General features: G+C 35.7%; 1 protein-coding gene across 1 annotated transcript; it reads left to right on the top strand.

Moving 5' to 3' along the window:
* Positions 1-3: 3 nt before the first annotated feature.
* NSL1 (NSL1 component of MIS12 kinetochore complex) lies at positions 4-21,407 on the top strand. Its single transcript, XM_081121791.1, has 6 exons — positions 4-247; positions 2,738-2,816; positions 6,818-6,948; positions 8,531-8,585; positions 18,303-18,370; positions 19,890-21,407. The coding sequence occupies exons 1-6, from the start codon at positions 14-16 to the stop codon at positions 20,166-20,168; spliced, it is 846 nt and encodes a 281-aa protein (XP_080977917.1). The 5' UTR covers positions 4-13; the 3' UTR covers positions 20,169-21,407.
* The last annotated feature ends 1,325 nt before the right edge of the window (positions 21,408-22,732 follow it).

A 22,732-nucleotide genomic window follows, 5' to 3' on the forward strand; every position in this document is an offset into this window, starting at 1 on the left:
TTAAACCGGGAAAATGGCGGGGGCTCCCGAGTCGGTGGGCGTTTTCCCTCCGCGGGATACGGAGCGAGTGGCCGGGACAGAAGACCGGACCTCTGTCCCCGCCACCTCCCGTGAGGACTTCCGCGTGCGCTGCACCTCGAAGCAGGCCGTGACGGAACTAGTGGAAGAGTGCGGCCGCTTCGTGCGACAGCTCGGCGACGCGCTGCCGGAGGAGATTCGGGAGCCTGCGCTGCGAGACGCGCAGTGGGTACGGGCCCAGTAGCCAGCACTTTGTTTTATCACCCTCTTACCCCGGGTTTCAGGGCTCAAGGGCCTGCGCCAGGCTTCGGCCGAGCTAGCGGTGCCTCCCCTCCTACCCCCCCCCCCCCCCCCGTGAAACTCGAGGGAACGAAACAGGTGTGGTGGCCGCCAGGTATTATTAATCACATAGACCAGCGATAGTCAGTAGAGAAGTACGAGGCGAGCTGTGTACGAAACTTGAAATTCAAAGTAAGGAAAACATAAGTGATTTTAATTTTAATATATTTTACTTAACCCGTTATGTCCAAGATGCCGTTTTAATTTGTAATAAAAAAATTTGAACGAGAGATTGTACACTCTTTTGTTCGTACTAAGCTTTTCAGATCTGGTGTCTGAAACTTACAGCTCAGCTTTCGGACTAGCCACATTTTAAGGCCTCAGTAGTCTCAGTGAAGAGAGGCTGCCCTATTGGAGTGCAGACATAGACTCTAGGAAGAGTTCTTGCTCCAGGAAAGGGAATCCTGGAAGTCAGTCGGTCTCCAGGCTAGCTTCTGGTCTTTCCTTTTGCGTGTTTTTAGAATATCTTCTAAAGAGAGTGAAAACATTTTCCCTACAAGTCAAAAGTAGATAAGGACGCTTGTCTTGATCATTAACTTCTCTAAGATCATACCCTGCCCCTTATAACACATTTCCCCTTCCTTTCTGAAGTATTTTGCAAAGCCTTGAAGAAGGTAGTTTTTTGGAGGGAAAAGGTACATCAATTTGAGGAATTGGTGCCTGTCATAAGGAAGCACACACTTTATATATAGGGAAAAGAAAGTTTAAAATCTTATAATGCAGCACACCTGTGAGCATGAATGACCACAATGCAAAAAAGTAAAAATAAAGGTTAAGTGGAAGAAGAATGAAGAAACACTCCCTGAGTTGTGTGTCTGTATTTCAGTTTTGTATACATAGTGGTCCTTGCAAGCAAGGGAAGCATAGAGACACTCTTAGTATAAGCTTTTTGGGAGAAGACTTTTATTGTGCAATGATCTTAGAGTTTGCCCCTCTCTAGGAAGTGCTAAGGTAAACTGCCAAGGGAATTGACTTGTGTTTTATTTTAAATAAGAGAGCAAATAAAAAGCAGAGGCTTTAATTATGTTGGCTTACCTCTATCTAAAACCACATAATCTAGTATCAGATTTTCTAAAATATATATATGTAAAATTGTGCCAGTACTACAAAGACAATTTGTATTCTTAGATAATCCTTGAACACCTATAAAGTAAATATTTTACTTTATAAAATTTTAAAGTGTGAAAGATGTACTTTATATCATAATTATGCATTATTTGATTTATTCTTATTTTCAATTATACAAAATGTACCAAATACATCCTCATTGTAAAAAATAGCATAAAGCAAAATCTTTCAATTTCCCTTCCCCATCCCTCTTTTTTTCTTGCAAATAACTTACTATTTTGGAGGATACTTAGAGGGTATAATCCTTCTACACCCTTCTTTATGGCTTTACATCTCTCTGGTTTTTTGTTTTGTTTTAAACATTAATAGTGTCATGCTGATGTATTATTAGCAACCTGCTCCTCCCACTTTTTTTTTTTTCTTCACACCAAATATGCTTATTTGTCAATATTATGTACACACATACTTCATTCTTTTTAAGTATTGCATGGTATAGATATATTGAATATTTAACCATTCTCCTAATTTTGAATTTAAATTTTGTTATTTTCCCCTCAATATTTCATAATTTCAAACAGGGCTAAAATAAACATTCCTAGTACATCCTCTTTATGTTTTTATGAGAATAACCCTTTAGGGTACATTGCTAGAAGTGAAATTGTTAGGTAATAGGGAATGTGCATTTAAAATTTTAGTGGTACTACCAAATTCCTTTAGTGTTTTATTTTTTTAATGTATTAACATTTTTAACCTTACAGACAAAAAAATAGACTAGTACAGTGAACAGCCATATGTCCATCACCAAATTTAACAGTTATCAAAAATTTGTTACACTTCTTATTTTCATGCAAATTCCTGATGTCATGTCATTTCATCCTACATACTTCAGTATACATCTCTAAAAAATACAGTCCTTTATAAAGTAGACATTAATTTCACTTTATTTTAAGCTCAGATGTTTTTCTTCTTGTTGACGATGATACTCATTCACTTCGTATTTAGTACTTATACTCTTGAGATTCAACTGAGCCCAAATTTGTTAGCTTTTATTATTTTTTAAGAAGTACATGTTTTTGTTTAAAAGAATATTTTAAAAATTTGGATCAAATTATCTCATAGGTAGCATAATGGCTACCAGCGAAAATGTAGGTAGAATTAATTGAGGTGGAATCTTCATTGAAAATAAGTATACTAATAGACTAGTCTGCTACTTTTTTTATACTTTCACAAATCTGAAATTACTTTGCCAAAATATTTAAATTCAGTACTTAAAGGTATTTTTAGTGACCTGATTGTTGTGAATTTATTGCAGACTTTTGAATCAGCTATGCAGGAGAACGTCAGTATAAATGGGCAGGCATGGCAAGAAGCTTCAGATGATTGTTTCAGGGGTAAGTGACTTAACTTTTTTCTTCTGTTACTAATTTCTGAGTTATTTTTGTAGCTATTTTATTTTATTTATTTATTTTTTTAATATATCTTTATTGATTTCAGAGAGAGGAAAGGAGAGGGAGAGACAGAGATAGAAACATCAATGATGAGAGAGTCATTGATTGGCTGCGTCCTGCACGCCTCCCAACTGGGGATTGAGCCCACAACCTGGGCATGTACCCTGACCGGGAATCAAACCCCGATCGCCTGGATCCTAGGTTGATGCTCAACTGCTGAGCCACGCCCGGCCAGGCTGTAGCTATTTTATTTTGAATGCTAATTTTTAATCCTCATTTTCAGTGTTATTTCTCTTTAAAATTTTTTTAATGAGGTGTGGGGAGAGAAAACTAAAAGACTATTGAAGTTTTAATCTGAGGTAAACAACATAGTAGGTACCTTGATCTTTATATTTTCTGTCTGGCATTCTCAATGAGACTTCCATGTGATTAATCTTCAAAAGTACCCTTGTCAATAGTTTATTGGAAAATACTGTGGAACTATCCCCAGATGAAGAAACAGGCCCAGAAAGTTCCTATGATTAATACCTTATGAATCAAGTTGTATTTTTACAAGTGATCCTTAGAGTAGATACTGAAGTACCCTTAGGAATGTGAAGTTAAACTATAAGAGTACCATATCAAGGATGAGATCAGTATTTGGAGAAACCTCCTTAAAAAGACAATATTTTCCTGGTCCAAAGCAGACTTGATTGTACCCTAACTAATGTTATTGATATATCTAAAGAAATCAAAGTTTTAGTAGAAAGAAAATATTCAGTGTAGGAAGGAAAAAATTCAGTAGAAAAATAATGACCTGTGTGGGAAAAGAAGCAGAATTCTTTAGCAGTATCCTGGAAAAAGGTCTCTCCTGACAAGAGGACTAGTGTGTTTTGTCTGTACCCATAGTGATATTACAAAGATCTGACCAGCATAGCTTGATACCACTGTTAACTGTTCTGATTATTCATATACCCTTGAGTTGATTCCAAACCCATCAAATAACCCTCTGTGGTTATAATTTTTCTTCTCAACATTGAGATAATACTTTGCCCAGAAGACTTCACTGTCTAATCCTTGGGATTATTACGGTATAGTAGTTATCTCTTCAAAGTTACCAAATTGTAGTTTCTGGTCTACATATTAAAACATTAAAAACAATAGCATTGGATTTCTCAGATATTATTGGGGGAGAGGGAGTGCATCAGAACCACCTAGGAGTATTTTCAAACTACACAGCCATTACTATGTCTTTATCTCTTTTTCTCTGAGGTCACTTTGGAATTGCTTTATTGTTTGGTACAGATGGCCTTTAGCAATAGGATTAATCAATTTCTAGATTAGCACATATATTTCCTGGCAGGTTGGTAGCTTGGGTGGAGTATGTATATTCTTTGTTCCCTTTTCCCCTTATAACTGTGAAGGAAAATAGTTATAACACTTGTACCTTTTTTCATGGGCACTTGGTAAATGCCATACACTATGCCAAATACTGGGAAATAGATGCAAAGACATGTCCTTACCATTTAGGAACTCGTTAATGGAAGGAAATGGAAAGGAATCACCATACTCTTTGGGAAGTGATAGACATAACAGAGTAGGTTGTTAAATGCATGTAATAAATGAGTGTGCTAGACAGGAAGTAGGAAGGACATTTAAAGTAAAGAAAACAGCATGTGCAAAGGCACAAAGGAGTACTATGTTTGAAAATGTCAGAAGTGAGTTGGGGAAAACTAAGGGCAGATATGGCCAGAAAGATAATACGGGGCCAGATCACAGAACCCTGTAGGATATGATAAAGCATTTGTACTTTATCTTGTAGGTAATGGGGAACCAGTGGCGGTTTTTAAAGTAGAACTTCCATGAAAGATTTGTGTTTTGGCAAGCTAGCTGCTGGCTCTGTGGGAATGAATTGGAGAAGGGAAGAATTGAAAGCAGGCAGACCTTAGGGAGGTTATGGCGGTAGTACAGCAAAAGATGATGCAGACCTGCCTTATGACAGTGGGAAAGGAGAGAAGAAAAAGGTGCAAGAGATGTTCAGCAGGTAGAATTAATAGGATTTATATCTGATCCTGGTACAGAGAGGCAATAAGTAAGCCTCACAAGGGCAGAGGTTTTGTCTGTTTTATTCACTGAGATCATTGTACAAATGAGTGAACGAATGAACGAATATACATATAAATGAAACCAACTTCCTCTCTGCCCCTTGAGTACCCTGAATGGACTTGATTTTAGGATGATTGACCAGACACATTTAAAAATTAAAATGTAAGTTCCTTGAGAGCAGGAACTATATATTTTTTCTCATCACTGTGTTTTCAACACTTAGCTTGACACATACTAGGCACCCACTAAATATTTGTTAAATTAATGACTAAGTCTTCCCTGCTCAAATTGTTTATACATTTCACTTTTATAGCTTTAGCATTAGGTGGCCCCAAGAAACCACTTTCCTTCTGACATAGGAGATTTAGCTGGGAGACTTGATCCCCCCCCCCCAAACCGATTGTGAAATAGCACACTATTTCTTTCAGGTTAGTGGTTGAACTTATCAAATGGATAAATTAAAATTTAGGGAGGGCTGCTCATTTAAGTGACTTTTCAAAGTAAGAACTGACTATGCCTCTTACACTTTTTAAAAGAAGTAATTTAGTTGGGCTTAATATTTGTTACATAAATGAAAGGTCATATCCAATGTACCTCAATTATCTCTACCCAATATGTAAATATATGCTGATATGTATCAGCAATGTCTCAAAATGTTTCCAAAAAATATATATCATACTTCTCCCTAATGAAGCTTATACTCTAAATAGATCCATTTCTAGCATAGACTTTGACACAGCAGAACACATGCTATCGGACCAGTTAAGCTCTTTAGTATTTAAATTTTTCTTTTTTAGTTTATTGATTTTAGAGAGAGAGGAAGGGAGAGAGAGAAACACAGTTTGTTCCTCCACCCATTTATGCATTCATTGGTTGCTTGTATGTGTCCTGACCTGAAATCAAACCCACAACCTTGGCATATCAAGACTGTGCTTTAACCAACTGAACTACCTAGCCAGGGCCTCTTTAGTGTTTTTTTTTAAACATGTTTTTATTGATTTTAGAGGGAGAGGGAGAGAGAGAAACATCAATCAACTGCCTCCTGCATGCCCACTACTGGGGAACGAGCCCGAAACCCAGGAGTGTGCCCTGACCTGGAATCAGCTGGCACCCTCTTGGTGCATGGGGCGACGCTAAATAAAGTCACTGTATCTTTTACTTTTTCCTACTATTTATCCAGTTGTGCCTATTTCATATCTAGCTACTCCACTCACTGCTACTGTCACACCTTTGGTTCATCACATAAAAAAGTCAACTTCTTAGTGTCCCTAACATTAAATTCCCTTTACAGTCTAGTCCTTTTATCACCCTTCTTTCCTTATACTTCATCCTCCAGCTATTTAGAACTTTTTCTGTTTCCCAAAGACTCTGTGATCTTGCAGATGCTGTTTCCTCTGCCTGAAATCCTTCCCCTATTATTTTTTCTTACCTCTTTTTATCCAGTGGATTTACACTTAACATTCCAAGGCCCAGCTCAAATGTTAAGACTTTCTTTTTAAAGTCTTAAATTCCATAGGCAGAGTTAGTGTTCCATTGTTCTGTATCCTGGTAGCATTTTGTTCAGACCTCTGTTGCATTTATCAGGTTGCTTTGCAATTATCTGTCTGCTTCTTCCGGTGAACCGTGAGCTATCTTAGAAAGCAGGGGTCATGTATATTCATCTTTGTATTTCTCTGATTAATCATTTGTTCAGTGCATGGATCAATCACCAAAGTGAGGGCATCCATTAATTTGTCATAATTGGTTTCCTTAATTATTTTGTATTTTCTAAATTTAGTTTATTTACATTACATTTCTATGTAGAATATAAACAGTGTGTTTTAAGGAATTTTTAAAATATTTTTTTTCTCTTGAAATAGATTCTGATATCAAAGAACTTGAAGATCAGTTTGATGAAGTCATAGTAGATTTAGCCACAAAACGTAAGCAGTATCCCAGAAAGATCCTTGAATGTGTCATAAAAATTATAAAAGCAAAACAAGAAATTCTGGTAAGATGATTTACCTTCAAAATAGTAAATCTTATGTCTGTTTTACTACAATAAAAAAATTAATGTATAAGATCCATGTAGAGATAAATGGCATTTTGGGTTTTGTTTGTTTGTTTGTTTGTTTTTTCATTTTTCCTGCCTCAATTACTACTGTTTGTCTCTTGAAGATTTTTTCCTGTTCTCACATACTAACATAGACTTTGAAGATGGAGGACTGACAATGGCTTTATAATTCTGAGGCCAGGAAGAAAAAAAAAGAGATTTATTTTTTAAGGCTTTTCTTTTTTTCTTTCTTTGTTATTTGTATATGATTATTTATAAACGATTATATATTTTGGAAGATGCTTCAGTTAAATTCATGGTGAAGACTGAGTACCTGTTCATAATACTGAAATTTGCTTTATGAGTTGTGTGTAATTTGTTTAGCTCCCCAAATCATGATGGGTCGAGAGTAGGTGTGCTGGGAGTGGCTTTGCCTCTGCAGCTAGAAATACATGTTGTTTTACATTGTGATATACTGTTCTTAGTTTTTGAAATGAGCATACTTTACATATAAATCTTTGATTGCTTTCCTTTCAGGAATTGTTTTAGACAGTAAAAGCAGGTACTTTATCTAAAATATTTTAGTCATTCTGAGAAAAAATACTTATGAGCAGAATTTTTCTTATTTTCTTCTGTAGCACTTATTCTTCAGAGAAATACCCTATTTCATTTCCCTACCCCCTTTTTAAAATTTTCTTATGAAAGACATTCAAAATGTGTTTATATTTTAGTGTCTCCCTTCCTGTTAACTATCCCTCCCTCCCTGAAGAAAACCTAGTAATCAGTATTGCATAAAAGAAAGAAGGTTGGCATGCCTAGGTGGGGCACTGCTGTGGAAGTTTAAAAAGTGATGCAGATGGATGGGGTGAAGGTACTAAAAACAGCTTTTCCCCCTCTCCCTCTCTCTTGCTCAATCCTTCTACCACCACCACCCCCAGTCCCTCCAAGACAGCTTTTTAAAAAACCTTTTTGTCTCTTGCTAGCTTTGGACAGGAGTAAGAAGGAACATTTTCCTCTTTCTTTTTGCCTGAATTGTGGATCCTGTTCTTATAACTGCTACTATAGTCCCAGTGTGTCACAGGATACGTAAGCTTTAATGTGCTGCCTTAGCAGTGGCAGCCACTTTCTAAAACAGAGTTTCTGTGGGAATATGAGTTCTCAGTTCCAAACACGTCTTAAAGTGAACTTTTGAAAAACAGTTTATTCATAATTTGGAGACTACCTAGTACTTGAAACACAGGATTTAGTCTCTGTCCCTTTAATATGCTTGATTGCTTTCCTTAAGATTTTTGACGGTGCAGTTTCTTAGTGCATGCAGTAGGTGGCAATACTATAAAAGGTATAGTGCAGACTTAGATTAATCTTTTCTTTTCCTCCCCTTTCCCTAAGATTGCATGATTTAATTTTTGTGTTTTGTTTTTGTTTTCAAAAGAATAGTACTACTGACTAATAGTGTATTTGCTTACATTAGCTGAAGAAAATGTTCATATGAGTCATTAAGCGGTGAAATTAAATCTGTTTTAATTTATATTATATTTAGAAGGAATACCACCCTGTTGTACACCCATTGGACCTAAAATATGACCCTGATCCAGGTGAGTCTATTTCTTTGTGGTAAAAATGCAGCATCAGCTTGTAATTTTTATGGGTTCCTGATACTCTTAAAGGTGTCAGTATCAAGGGTGTCTTCTCTTTGGTGCTGTAATTCACTCCCAGTCATCCATGTTTAGCTCTTCACTAAGGATCATGGGAACTTGCTCTAAATCTACTGACTAGAATCCCTAGGAGTAGGGCCCAGGAATCAGGAGCTTTCTCCTGACCTAGTCTATTATAACACCTTTCCAGTCTCCAACTTCTGTTATGTTTCTCTCCCACCTCTAACTGCTATTACACTGTCTATTCTTTGCATCGCAGCCAGAGTTACACTATTGAGTGCTCGTGGTGTTACTCCCAGTGTCGTGACCTTCGCTGGCTTTTTTCATCCTTTACCAAATGAAATCCACTAAAAATACAATGTTGAACTTAAAGAGAGATATACACACTTGTTATGCCTTTCAATTCACTTCTGTTTCCATTTAAATCCATCCTCTAAAACAGAGGTATCAAATTGATACAAAGTTCTGTAAATCCAGAAACAGAACTGGCATTGCTCAAAATGTGGTTCATAAATATTTTTAAATGGCTCCATTCTCACATTTAAAAACTTACAACAATTTTCCTAAGAAACCTTTTGGGACTTACTTTTGATACTCTAAAATACTGTTTCTGAGCTATTAGAAGAATGGTTAAGACCTCGATTTATTTGTAAGGGATATTTATATTCATGGTTTTCTATTCATGGTTTTGAGTACTTTACCTTTGTTGAATTCCAAACTACTTCCTAATAGGTCCCCCTGCCCTCCCCAAATTTCCCAAGCTAATGAAATAAACTGAGAGGGGTAAGTACAGCATAAAGATACTCTGAAATTGCTAAAAATCACAGCATTCACTGTGTTTAAAATAAAAATTGACCTAGGACCTAATGCTTTATTGTCATGGTTCACCAAAAAGGGATAGTTGCCAAAATGCAGTGGTTGAAATATACTTGTTTTGGTTTTGAGCAACATAAAAATAAGAATTGAAACTTGTGGTATCATAATATACTCAAGTATTATGACTTTTTAGATACAGTTAATTCTCCTGTAAAGGAACTTGGTGACCTTTTTATCTTAGGAAGGAAAACAAATTTGCTTTAATGATCCCTTGAAGGTCTACATGATTTTATTCCTACTATTCCAGTTATGTAGTATTAGAAAAATCTCTGTATCAGACTTGCTGACTTCAGAAGTAAGCAAAGGAATAATCAGAATCTGTCTTCTAGATAAATTTTGAGGAGGTTTTTGTCATTATACATTTTCATATTGTTTATAAGCTTAGAATAGCATGAGTTCTTTAAGCACAGCAAAATTAACTTACAGTTTCATTAGCTCTACATCCTTGGACAAGTCACTTCAAGCATTAGTATCTTTATGACGAATTCTAGATATGGAACCTGATGCTTTAGGTTTGAATATCAACTCTATCACTAAATATTACAGAAATGTCCTGTTATTTGAGATTGTGTTATGAATCATGTGAAATAAGGGGCTCTATAAACTGTAACTAAAATACCTGAGCAGTATTTGATAAGGAGATGCTATGAAATAATAACCCTATTATAAATTTTTTCCCATTTACAATGGTGTGTCTTATAATACTGTATAGCTTATAATGCATCTATCTTGTAAAATCATATGAAATTAACTAAAATGGCTTAAGAGGTATGTGGAAAGCAAAAATTTATATGAAACCTAAAAATCTAAATAAGTTGCATGAGAAAATTTATTGGAAGTTCTTGAAAGTTTCTTTTATTAGATTATTAAGTGATATCAAATGTTTTTGAAAGCTGACACTTTTAAAGAAGGTTGTCTGGTTTTCAGAACAATACAGTCATCCCTCGGTATCTGGGACAGGGATTGGTTCCAGGTCCCCCCACAGATATCAAAATCCACAGATGCTTAAGTCCTTTATATAAAATAGCATAGTATTTGCATATAATCTACTCACATTTTCCTGTATAATTTAAATTATTTTTAAATTATTTATACCTAATACAATGTAAATTCTGTGTAAGTAGTTGTTATACTGTATTTTTAGGGAGTAATGATGAGAAACAAAGCTCAGTACAGACGCAACCATCATAGGCCTAACTATATCATACATGTCAGCAACAACATAGCTTTTTTTTTTCTTCTCTCAAATATTTTCAGTCCACTGGTTGAATCCATGGATGTAGAATCCATAGATACAGAGGACCAACTGTACATAGTGTGTATAACGTTGATTTGGCATAGTTAAGTTAGGAACTTTAGGAAATACAGACAAAGGTAAAGCAGACAGATTCTCCACATAAAAAACTGTCTGAGTGGAAGAAATAAGAGATGAACTTAAAATAGGATTCTGTCATGCCCTTTAACTGGTTCCTTTCCCAGTTTCCTCTGTCTGATAAAATGGCACCTTCATGTTCATACAGCTTTAGCCAGAAGTCAACCTTGAGCTTTCCCTCTCCTGAGCCCCTCATATCCAGTTCATCAGTAAATTCTACGAATTGTGCCTTTGAAATATAATCTCACTTTAATCTACTTCATCTCATTATTATCACCTCTAGTCTAGGTCACCATTATTCTAGCCAGGATTTCTACACACGCTTTCTAGAAGGGCTTTCTATTTCAACTTGTTCTCTTCCATTCCACTGTATAGACATCAGGCACAGTCGATTTTTAAAAAACTATTTCTAGAGGTTTATCTGGTTTCAGTTAGATTCCTTTAAATGTAGGTAATTCATTTGCAAGTAATGATGGGATTTGTCTTTTTTCTAACTTTACACGTGTGTGTGTGTGTGTGTGTGTGTGTGAGAGAGAGAGAGAGACTACATTGACTAGAATCTCTAGTATAATATTGAATAGTAGTGGTGATTAGTGGTAATGTTTTAAAATTATGAAAAATGTTTAATTTTATTGAATACTTTGTATCAACTAGGATCATCAATTTGTTTAGCCAACTTTATTGAGGTATAATTTACATATAATAAAATACATCAATTTTAAGTGTGCAGTTTGAGTTTTGACAAATGCATACAACAATGTAACCATCACCACAGTTTAGACATAGAACATTTTCCATCACTCATAAAGTTCCCTTGTGTCTAGATTACTTGCTCTTTTACTCTAACTCTGATAGTATGGTGAATTAACAAATAACTGATACGTTTTTTTCTAATGGTTATCTTTGCATTCATAGAGAAAACCTCAGTTTCTCATTAATATATTTTTCTTTTCATATACTGTTGAATTAAGATTTTCTGTACTTTTTATTTAGTGTATCTGTTGAATATTTGCATCAATAGTCTCTCTCACACACACACAAAATGAACATGTGGTGTTTTAAAACGTACTGTCCCTTTTCAATTTTGTCATCAAGGCTATACCGCCCTCATAAAACAGTTTGTAGACTTAGAGGTTATTTGTCTTTTGAAGAGGGGATAAGATTCATTCATAAAACCATTTAAGTGTAGTGTAAATGTATGCATGGGGGGGGGTTGATATTTGACTTAATTGATTTAGTATACTTTTCTACTTTTTTTCTGGTTCATAGAAATATTAATTTTGTATATGCTTTGGGATATGCTTTTTAAATTTTTTGTATTTGTCCAATAATGTTTTGGACAAAGATTGGGAGTTTGTGAACTTCCAAGCCAACTTCACTAGAAGTCTAAGATACTTTTAAAAACACAAATCAGCTTTCATTCCTCTGCTTAAAATCCTAAAATCTCGCAATTTTAAAATATATAATAAACTTCAAACTTGTTAGCATTCCCTAACACGATCTAGCTCCCACCCACCTCTCCAAATTCATTTCAGACACTTTCATTTTTGCTCTAACCACCCTAGTTAAAATAGCCTCTCCTCAGTTCTCTATCATAACACTGTTTCCTTAATAGCATTTGTTACAATATCTAAGTATTTGTGTGTTCCCTTGCTTTTGGTCTCTCACAAAACTGAAAGGTCCATGAGCTTTCCTACTTCAGTTTGCATTTAGCACTGTGCTCAGGAATGACCATTATTTATCCACACATTCAATATATTCACTGAGTGTCTACTAAATGCCAGGATTTTTCTCAGTGTGCAGGATATATTGGTAGCCAACACAGACAAGGTCCTTTCTCTATGGATTGTACATTCTTGTGGGAGCAGGAGAGTATAAACAAATCTAAAAATAAATAACGTCAGTGCTAGGGTGATGTGTTTAGATGTGGGAAACACTTTTGTGAGGAAGTAACAAGAAGGAATTTATCTTGTGACAAGAGGAAGAGCTTTTCAATTAGAAGAGCTAGGACAAGGTTCCTAAGTCAAGAATGGGCTTGAATATTTGTGGAACAAAAGACCACTGAGGCTGCAGTGGAGGGAGTAGAGGGAAAGAGCATTACAGGATAAGGTGAGGACTTGACTGAGGCCAGATAACACAGCTAGGAGTTTGAAAGTCTATGGTGCCTTGAGAGAGATACAGCTCTTCAGTTCTGAAGGAGTTGATGAGGTGCAGGTGGGAGTGAATGCAGAGGATTACATACCTGCTACCTGTTTAAGTTGTAGTGTAGGGTTATCTTCCAGAAAGTCATAAATCACTGCTCAGTTTTTGGTTTCTTTTTTACTGGGGATGCTGCTTTACTATTCATGGTTCTTATGCCTGTATTACTCCTTTAGAACCAGTACCAGCCAGACATCCTGTGTTACACATGCTCGTTCATTCATGCTCATAAAATACATTGGAAATAGAAAGGAAGCACTTAATTAATGCCTTTCTGATGAATTTTTGAATTTGTGCAGGCTTTTGGAAGTTTGTTTCCTAGTTTAGTCAGTGCAGTGACCTGAAAGCAAAACTAGGTTGATTACTCAATCTTTCATTTCCGCTTTTTCATTTCCCTATGTTTTGGAAAGCCAGTGACTAGGGAAGGCATTGTCCTCAAGGGTACCTAACTTCCACATTTTTAAGAGCAAACTTGTTTTTAATATCCTTGCATCAACCTTCTGATTAGCTGTCGACCAGTAAGATGAGTTTTCATAATCTTTTGTGATCCTACTAATAAAACTAATAATTGCTCCCATATTGTCTTCTTTTTCAAAATGTTCTTTGAAGTTAATTGAAGAGACTTTTTTTTTTCCCCCTTGTCCTTCACTAAACATGTGATGACAAGGAACTATTTTAAGTTTCTCTACACTAGACTTGATGAGACTTCAGTTCTTTTGCTGACCCTACAAGCTGAGGACTTAAGAGCCAGTTCCTCTTCTTGCCTAATAATGTCAGCTTGCTTATGCTACTGCCGGTATTTTTACAGGTAGCCACCACTTACAAATTGTTATGTTTTAAGAATTCATATTTAATCTGAGCTTTGGAATTTGAAATGCATTTTACCCTGAAAAACATTTACAAATGGTATTATAAATAGGTAAGTTTCTGGGCTTCTCTTTAAAGACCTGTTTAACCTGTAATGTAGCTGAACTACTACACACTTATGATGAAAAATATTAGGAAAATCCCATTTCTGGTGCACATTAGTTCTACTACATGTTGTATAAATAGGGTTTGGGAGAATAGTTTGGATCCCAATAGTTACGTGTTTAGGGAAACACCTTTGTTTATGATGCGAGAGTAAATAGTGGTGCCATGAAGATGTTTCCATGGAGGCTGTGGAGAGAAAGCCACTGGGAATGTGTCTGGAGGAAGGGCCTCTCCATCTGCTGCAGGACAGCAAGCAGCCCTCGGCATGGGAGACAGTCTTAAGTCAAATGTATGTGTATCAGGAGTATCTATGTGCTCTATTAGTTACAAAATAATCTTGAGAGAGTTAGTGAATAGTTGATATATTTTGAAATTTCCTAAGCAGATATTAATGTTGGAAAATGCTTTTCTGATGCATTTACAGGTAGCACAGTCATATTTAGTGATCATTTTTGTGTTTTTTTTCTCCTCTTCATATGTTTTTTAAAAATCTTTGTGTGTTTGGTTTTATTCGTAAAATTATTGACTCATTTTAGTTTTTAATTAAAGGAATTTAATTCCCTTAATAGTTAAAATGATTTAACTATAGCATTGTTCTATTTTTAATTTTTTACTAGGGGTAATATATTTTTATTTCAAGAGGTTTTCATTATGTTGGAGCTAGTTTTTTACCACTTTTAGATTTTATTCTTAGGAGTATAGTATGATTTTTGGCAAAGTGATATTTTGGAAAGTTACGTGTGGAATATAGAAGAGCACGTGTCTTGGATTCTAGGAAGTATGATTCCACTTCTCGTCGAAGCTGGGTACATTTTCAGCCCCCTTATCTGTGAAGGGAGGCTGATGAACCCTGCTTGCTCCACAGGGTTGCTCAGGTATTGCATGCAATCGATTGGCGGTGCATGCTCGCTCCCACTGCTGTAGGGTGGCTCTCAGGGTCAGGTAGGGAACGTTTCATGCCGTTGTCTTTTCTCTTGCTTGAACTCTCGTTTTCTTTTTGCAACCAAGTTTCTCAAAAGAATAATCTACACTCATTAGCTTCACTTTTAATCTCTCACTTTGTCAAAAAAACAGTAGTATTTGGTATTAATATTTGTAATAACAATTGCTGTAGTTTTCTGTTTGCTGTGTTTCCTGCTATGTCTCTCAGTAATTCTTTCCCACACACTCCAGTAGAACTGTGAAATTCCTCTCACCGTGGTAAACACTAGGCTGTCCATCAAGCCCAAGTGTAAACCCTTTCCTCTTTCTTGAGAGACTCCTGGGAGCCTTTGTCTTCTGTCTGATCTGGACTGTTGCTCTCTAGGCCCAGTGCAAAGCTTACATCCTGCCTGTTCCTTCCTCATCGCCCTGGGAATTTCCTTTCCTACTCTGCTGTTTTGAGTCATGTTTCCTGGCTCCTGTATTTTCTTCGTCTTGATTTATTCCCTTGTTTTGGTGTAGCGCTTCCTCTGCCCTACAGCCCCCAGCCCCAGCCCCAGCGCCTTCTAAGGCAGCTCTCAATACCTGTGAAACTTTTCCTCTCCTTTCAGTTCCCCTGTGGGATTGACCTCCCCCTCTTTGCGCCTCCACAGCACCCTCTACCATAGCCTCGTCCATCACAGTATCCAGCCCCTGCTGTGCGTGTCAGACATTGTTCAACACTGGGAGTCTGAGGTTAAGAGTATGAAGTTCTTGTTCCCAAGTGAGTCCTGAAATAAAAACACCTTGGTTCTCACTGGATGCAGTACTGCCCCCTAGTGGCCCTTTTGAAAAAGTGGGGGTTGAAAAGTTTTCGGTTAACCACAGTAAAGGGAGGTTACAGCTGGAATTTTGTAGTCAGGAGACAGGAATACTGAATGTCTTCTATGCCCAGCACAACTTTAGAATATTCCACCAGACATTCATGTGTGAAAATATGTTTATAATTATACAAGCCTGGGCCTGACTCCTTTTTACACACAAACCCAAACTACTATTGGCACTTTTTACATTGTCATTGCTTGTGCAACAGGTGGAGAACAGCTATTGTTGTCCATCAGTGTGCGTTTATAGATAATTTTTTTTAAAAAAGAACATGTTTATAAAAAATTAAGGATACCTTGGATGATAGATTGTTTTGTAAACTGTGCGGTAACAATGAAGAAGAATATGATTACCTTGCCTTATACATAAAAGTAAGACAACTTTCTAGAGTAAATATTAAAAAGGATTTTGTTCATTATTGTGTGTATGCGTGTATATATTAGGGTGTAACATACAGTGCACAGCTTAATGACTTTATACCCACACATACACATAAACACATGTAACTCCACCTGGGTCTAGATATGTGGAGTGTCTGCATAGTTGGGAAACATAGAATAAACTTATTTTTAAACAGTATGTTAGCTGTAATTTCAAATAATATGCCCATTGTGTTTTCATGGGTACAATAAATACAATTCTTACAGGGGACTATGGGCTTGGATAGGAAAAAAATTACACTGCTATTTTTACTAACCTCAAACTGAAATTTAGCATTTCCTGTCCATTTTGAATGCAGGAAGTGGTGGTAGTACTAGCAGTACCTGTAACTTTCTTTGCTACTAGAAGCCACAGATATTTTCAATTTCAGTTGTTGCAAATACCTCAAATATTGTTTATACTCATTATTTTCATATTATGATAATTAGACCTGCCACTCGATGTTGTAATTTAAATCATTAATAAAGGGACACATATTACCTATACAATTTTTAAACATATTTTTAAATTTTAAAACATTCTGAAATTCTAGAGTAAGCAAAACTAATGTATAATGATAGAAATCACATGAATGGTTGCTTCTTATAGAGCAGATTGACAGGGAAGGGGAACAAGAGAATTTTCTGGAGTGATGGAAACATCTGTGTTCTGGTATATATTTGTTAAAGGTAGTTGAATGCTAAACTTAAGATATACATTTCACTGTATGTAAATTATATCTCAATTTTTAAAAAGTACATTAAAACATATTCTGAGAAAGAGTCCATAGGCTTTACTGAATTTCCAAAGATATTTCTGGTAACAAAAATGGTTAATAACCTTTTCTTTTTCCTTTTTCTCACCTGAGGATATTTTTTCCATTGCTTTTTCAGGGAGAATAGGAGAGAGAGAGAGACATCGATGTGAGAGAGACACATTGATTGGTTGCCTCCAGCATGCACCCCAACCATGCCTGCAACCAAGGTACATGCCCTTGGCTGGAATCGAACCCGGGACCCTTTAGTCCTCGGACTGACGTCCTAACCACTGAGCAAAACTGACCAGGGCAAGAACCCTTTCTTGAGGCCATCATGTTATCTTTGCCTTTCTCCTTGAAGTGCCTTCTTTCTCATAGTTGCTTTTTCTATTCATTTCCTTTTTTTTCTAGAAGTATTCTCACTTTTTTGAGCTAAGGAGAGGAAGAAAGAAAAACAGCAGCTATAAAAGAAATTCTTTTCTTGCCTTATTTGCTAGTGGCTGATAAAGCTATAGTCCTCCTAACATAGTTATATACTTAGACTTTAAGAAATTTCTAGCAAGAACTACTCTTCTAAAAACTAATTTGTAAACAATTTCATAATGGAATGATTTTTCACATTTCCAGTTTCTCTTGGGAGTTTTAGTAGGATTTTTATCCCTCCGTCATTGAACATGCAGTTTTGTTATGAAGTAGTCGTGAACATTTATAACAAAAATTAGAAAAAAATAAAATATACTTGGACTTAGAAAAGCATCAAAGAAATAAGGAAAGAAAAATTTATATTACTGACAGTGTATTCCAGAAATTCCATTTAGGTATCTTTGATACAGTGTGATTACAAATTCTAAGTCCAAATATGTTTTACTTTAAAATTCAAAATAGTACAAATATCAGATATTAGCTTATGTTTGTTTTAAATGTGATGATAGTGCTTAAAGATGTTAAACATAGTGGTAGAGTGATATACAGAACAAGCAGGCTTCCTTCTGGGAGCATACAATGTTAAGACTACTCATAATACAACTCTTGTTTTCTATCATCTTATGCATATAACTATTAATTTTACTCTACTGTTCTTATGTTTTCAGTCTTTTTATGTATCTAGATAAATTTATTAGGACACTTGTTTTAATAGATTACAAACTATTCTAAAAAAGCTTGAGCTAAGGTGAATAGTCCTGACAGATGTTTACCTAGATGGCATCTGCATGTCTTTTATGACTTGTTATTAGATTTTAAAAATGTAAAATGCTGTTTGGCGGTTTCTTTGCAGCCTCTCGTGTGGAAACTTTGAAATGCAGAGGAGAAACAATAGCTAAGGAGATCAGTGAAGCCATGAAGGTAAAAGCTACATGCTAAAAATTATAAAATGAACAAAGTATGTAATACATATTTGCTTTTAACAACCACATGTGTTTTAGGAACTCTTAGTAGTTTTAAAAATAGATCTTTAATGAATTAAGCAACAGTAACATTCAGAATAACTATCATTTATTAGGTATCTACTATGTGCCAGTATTATACCTGGCTTCTTCAAAGGTTGGTTATATTGAGTTCTGAGAGTTAGCAGTCCAACAAACAGTTCTGGATAATAATACCAGCTAACATTTAGTGAGCATTTAGTATGGATCAGGTACCAGCTAACTGCTTTACATATGTTATATCACCTTATTTAATCCTTTCGAAAACCCTGTGAGATAGGTACTACTATTTCCCTATTTTATAGATGAAGAAACTGAGGCACAGAGAGGCTAATTAGATTGCCTCTCAAATTAATAGCTCAGCCAGATTTAAACTCTGGTTGTTTGGCTCCAGAGCCTATACTGTATATAGCATATCAAGTTGGAGTCTTAATATTATTAAAATTATTTTTTTGCATTTATTTTACATAAAGAGAAAAACGTTTTACTTCTAGTATATGAAAATTACTTTTAAACTTCATAATCTCCCCTGTTCTTAAAATTTCCATAACATTCTTTTGTGGTTTGTATTGGTTCCATGATTTTCTGGTGCTCATGCTTCTCTCATAGCATGTTCCTGATCAAGAGTTGACAAACTGGTACACGAGGCTAAAATCCAGCCTACCACCTGTTTTTGTGAATAAAACTTCATTGGAATAGAGCTGTGTCTTTTCACTTTACTCATTGTCTTGTCTGTGGCTTCTTTACATTATAGTGAAAGAGTTGAATAACTGTGACATAGATGTAAGGCCCTCATATGGTAAAATATTTACTATATGGCCCTTTACAAGAAAAATATTCTGTGCCCTGCTCCTGATTATTAAGACTTCTATAGTACTTACTATCTTAAAATGTGGGATTTCAGACATTTAATCCTTAGCTCTGAAATTCTGTTACCTCCTGTTCTGCCAAAGTTTTATTTTACTACTAGGCATTTGTAGGAATAGAACATATCTTTTTAGTCTTAGCTTTTAGTTAAAATTCCTCTGCTAGCCCGGCTGGCCATAGCTCAGTGGTTGAACATCAACCTAGCAGCATCCAGGAGATCACAATTCAATTCACGGTCAGGGCACATGCCCCGGCTTGCGGGCTCGATCCCCAGTCTGGGGCGTGCAGGAGGCAGCTGATCAATTACAACTTTCTCATCATTGATGTTTCTATCTCTTTCTCCCTCTCCCTTCCTCTCTCTGAAATCAGTAAAAATATACTAATATATATATATTCCTCAGCTAAAACTGGTATTTTAAGGTAAAGTTGAATATTTACAACCCCAAAAATTAGGTCTTAGAAAAAGCCTTGACCTGAAGAATTAAAATTCTAGAGTGTTGTGTCTGTCCCTGTGTTTGTGTTTCAACATGAGATTAATGTTGAGTATTACTGTTTGTTTACTTTTTTTTAAGTCCTTGCCTGCATTAATTGAACAAGGAAATGGATTTTCCCAAGTCTTAAAGATGCAGCCTATTATTCAGCTCCAGAGAATCCACCAAGAAGTCTTTTCCAGTTGTAATAGGAAGCCAGATGTTAAACCTGAGAGCTTTATAACACAAATAGAAACGACACCAACAGAGACTTCTACCAGGAAAACCACTAACGTGGTACTGAAAAGAAAGCAAACTAAAGACTGCCCCCAGAGAAAATGGTATCCATTGCGGCCAAAGAGAATTAATCTTGATACATAAGCTGTTTTTGTTTATCTTGGGAGTTGAAATTAGGCACTGTCAACAGTTAGATTAAAGTGTAATGCCTAGACAGGACTTCATTTAAAACAAGTAACTCTTTAGTGATTTCTTTATACAGATGTAGTAGCTCTGTTCTGGGATATGATGTAATGTATTTCATCTAAACATTTCATCTCTAGTCTATGAAAAGCATAGTTTTAAAATGTTGACACAAAGCCCATCAGTGAATATTAACAGTGCAATCTTTTACTGTCCTTAAATGCCATCTACTCTTGGCTGCCTTACAGCTTTTAAGGAATTTCATGAGTAATATTCTGTTGGGTTTTCTGGATGTTCTGCTTTCTTTAAAAAAGAGCTGTGTAACAGTTGTCTTTATTTAAGTGCTAACAGGACTCACCAGTTCTGCACAGGAACACATGCAGGGGTTTTTTTGTTTCTGTTTTTGAGTGTTTTTTGTTTTCAGTGCAGTTTTATCGAATTAATGTGCAAATGACAAGACTGGCTTTGACTTTGTCACTCCAGTTCAGCTAAAAAATTTAGATCTATGGGATTAATTTTAGGAGTTTATTCTTGTTTTGTGTTATAAGACAACTATTATTTGTACAAAACTCTTAGAAACAAAAATTGGCACATAGTCAATATTTCTTGCCCACACTTTGTGTTCTATAGACCTTTTAACTTTTAAACATAATTTGACTTGGGAGTAATTTTTTATAGGATTTCTTATTATTTCTTTGTATATGACTCTAGTTCAAAAATATATATCAGAATAATACATTAACAAATTGTCATGTGGAACAAATACAGATTTAATCAAAGTGAACTATTTTATATTTAAGGATGTTTATATTTAAGGATATAATCATTGGTAGAAGTCTGAGAAAGCTATATTGCCCATACTTCAAACATAAAACTACAGTTTCTTATAGCTCTTACTGTGTCTCTTACTCACATTAATACAATGTAGGAAGGGCCATCTAACTTGCCAACTGTTTCCCCTTTTAATGATTATACTTCATTCATTTGCAAAGGAATTTAATAATCATGAGGTTGGAAAATCTATACTTCTCGTGTTTATTATGTGTTAATCATAAATGTCAAAATGTGACGAAGTCTGTCTGTATTCAGAAAATTTACATAGCCACTTTATTGCATTCTGTATTTTAATGTTACAATTTGAGATCTGTATGTTTGTGCAAAGCAGTTTGTTTTTTATTAAAATAATGTGCAATGACTAAAGTCTTGATACTGTGTGTTTTTAAGAATTGTCTTAGGCATTCTTGAGCTCAGCTTTAGTTGAATGGTAGGTCAGCACCTTACATTTCAGAACATACTAAATTTCATTTTTAAATTGTTTGGAGGCTACAGGATATTGCTATTCTAAGGCAGTACTAACTTTTTATAGTATAAAATTTTGAGTGCATTATTTCACTCCAAAAGCTTGCGAACAAAAGAATTACTGTTAATTCTCCTAGTTTAGATAATTGCATTATGGTTATAAAAGAAAATGTTTCCCTCTTAAAAATGATGCATGTTGAGATACATATAGTTCAGTGGACTTGATGCCTGGGATTTGCTCTGAAATAATGTCAGCAAGGAAGAGGAAGTGGAGTAGCTTAAGCAGGCGTGGCAGAAATCCTGATAATGTCGGGTCTTTGTGAAAGGTATGTTCTTTCTATTTCTGTCTGTCTGGAAGTTTTTATAATAAGAAAAAAGTTTGTTTTGTTTGAGAACGCCCAGACAGACAGCTGAAACTCGAGGTCCCTCAGAAAGCACGAAGTTTCACCCCACAGTTCGAGCAGGCTTGCAAGTGAAGTACCATTGAGAAGGAAAATACATTAGTGTTATAAATAAGAAAAACGTGGCTGGTGTCAGTAAGAAGACTGGGTAAGTACACATTTTTAGGATGATAATTGAGTTTCTGCATAGGCCGGGAATTAGCTAGCTAAGGTGATGAAAAGGAAGACAGTCTATAGTTGTAGGAAATGTTGACAGGGAAAAATAGAACAGCAAGTGTTGACCTCTGTGTGGTAAAAAGAAGGCTGGATTAAATGGAGCCATAGAATTTCATTTCAACAAAAAACCAACACAAACAAACAAGAAGCTCAAATCCAGTCCAAGGGAAAGAGAACACTGTTAAAGCAGCTGGTTCCTGAAATCAGTGAAGGAAAATAGGTGTTTTCCAGACTTCAGCCATTAGAAATAGTATTAGTCTGCTTGAGTGGCTATAACAAAACACCACAGACTGGGTGACCAAAACAACAGAAATTTGATTTCACAGTTCTAGAGGCTTGAAGTCTGTAATCAAGGTGTCGACAAATTCATTTCTGGTGAGGTGTCTCCTTGTTGGCAGGTTCTCGTGTCTCTTCTTAAAAGGACATTAATTGTATTGGATCAGGGACCCATCCATATAACCTCATTTAAACTTAGTTATTCCCTTAGAGGCTCCATCTCCAAATACAGCCATGCTGGGGATTAGGGTTTCAACATAGGAATTTGGAGGGGACGCAGACATTCAGTTCATAACACTAGACAACAGAAATCTTATCCTAGACTTCTTTCCC

This window comes from Miniopterus schreibersii, assembly GCF_964146895.1.
Source record: "Miniopterus schreibersii genome assembly, chromosome: 19".
Lineage (NCBI taxonomy): Eukaryota > Metazoa > Chordata > Mammalia > Chiroptera > Miniopteridae > Miniopterus > Miniopterus schreibersii.

Excerpts from the sequence above, each read along its gene's own strand:
- NSL1 (XM_081121791.1), top strand. The coding sequence starts at position 14 with ATGGCGGGGGCTCCCGAGTCGGTGGGCGTTTTCCCTCCGCGGGATACG. Across the intron at positions 2,817-6,817 it reads TTCAGATGATTGTTTCAGGG|ATTCTGATATCAAAGAACTT; the intron begins GTAAGTGACTTA and ends CTCTTGAAATAG. Across the intron at positions 8,586-18,302 it reads AAAATATGACCCTGATCCAG|CCTCTCGTGTGGAAACTTTG; the intron begins GTGAGTCTATTT and ends GTTTCTTTGCAG.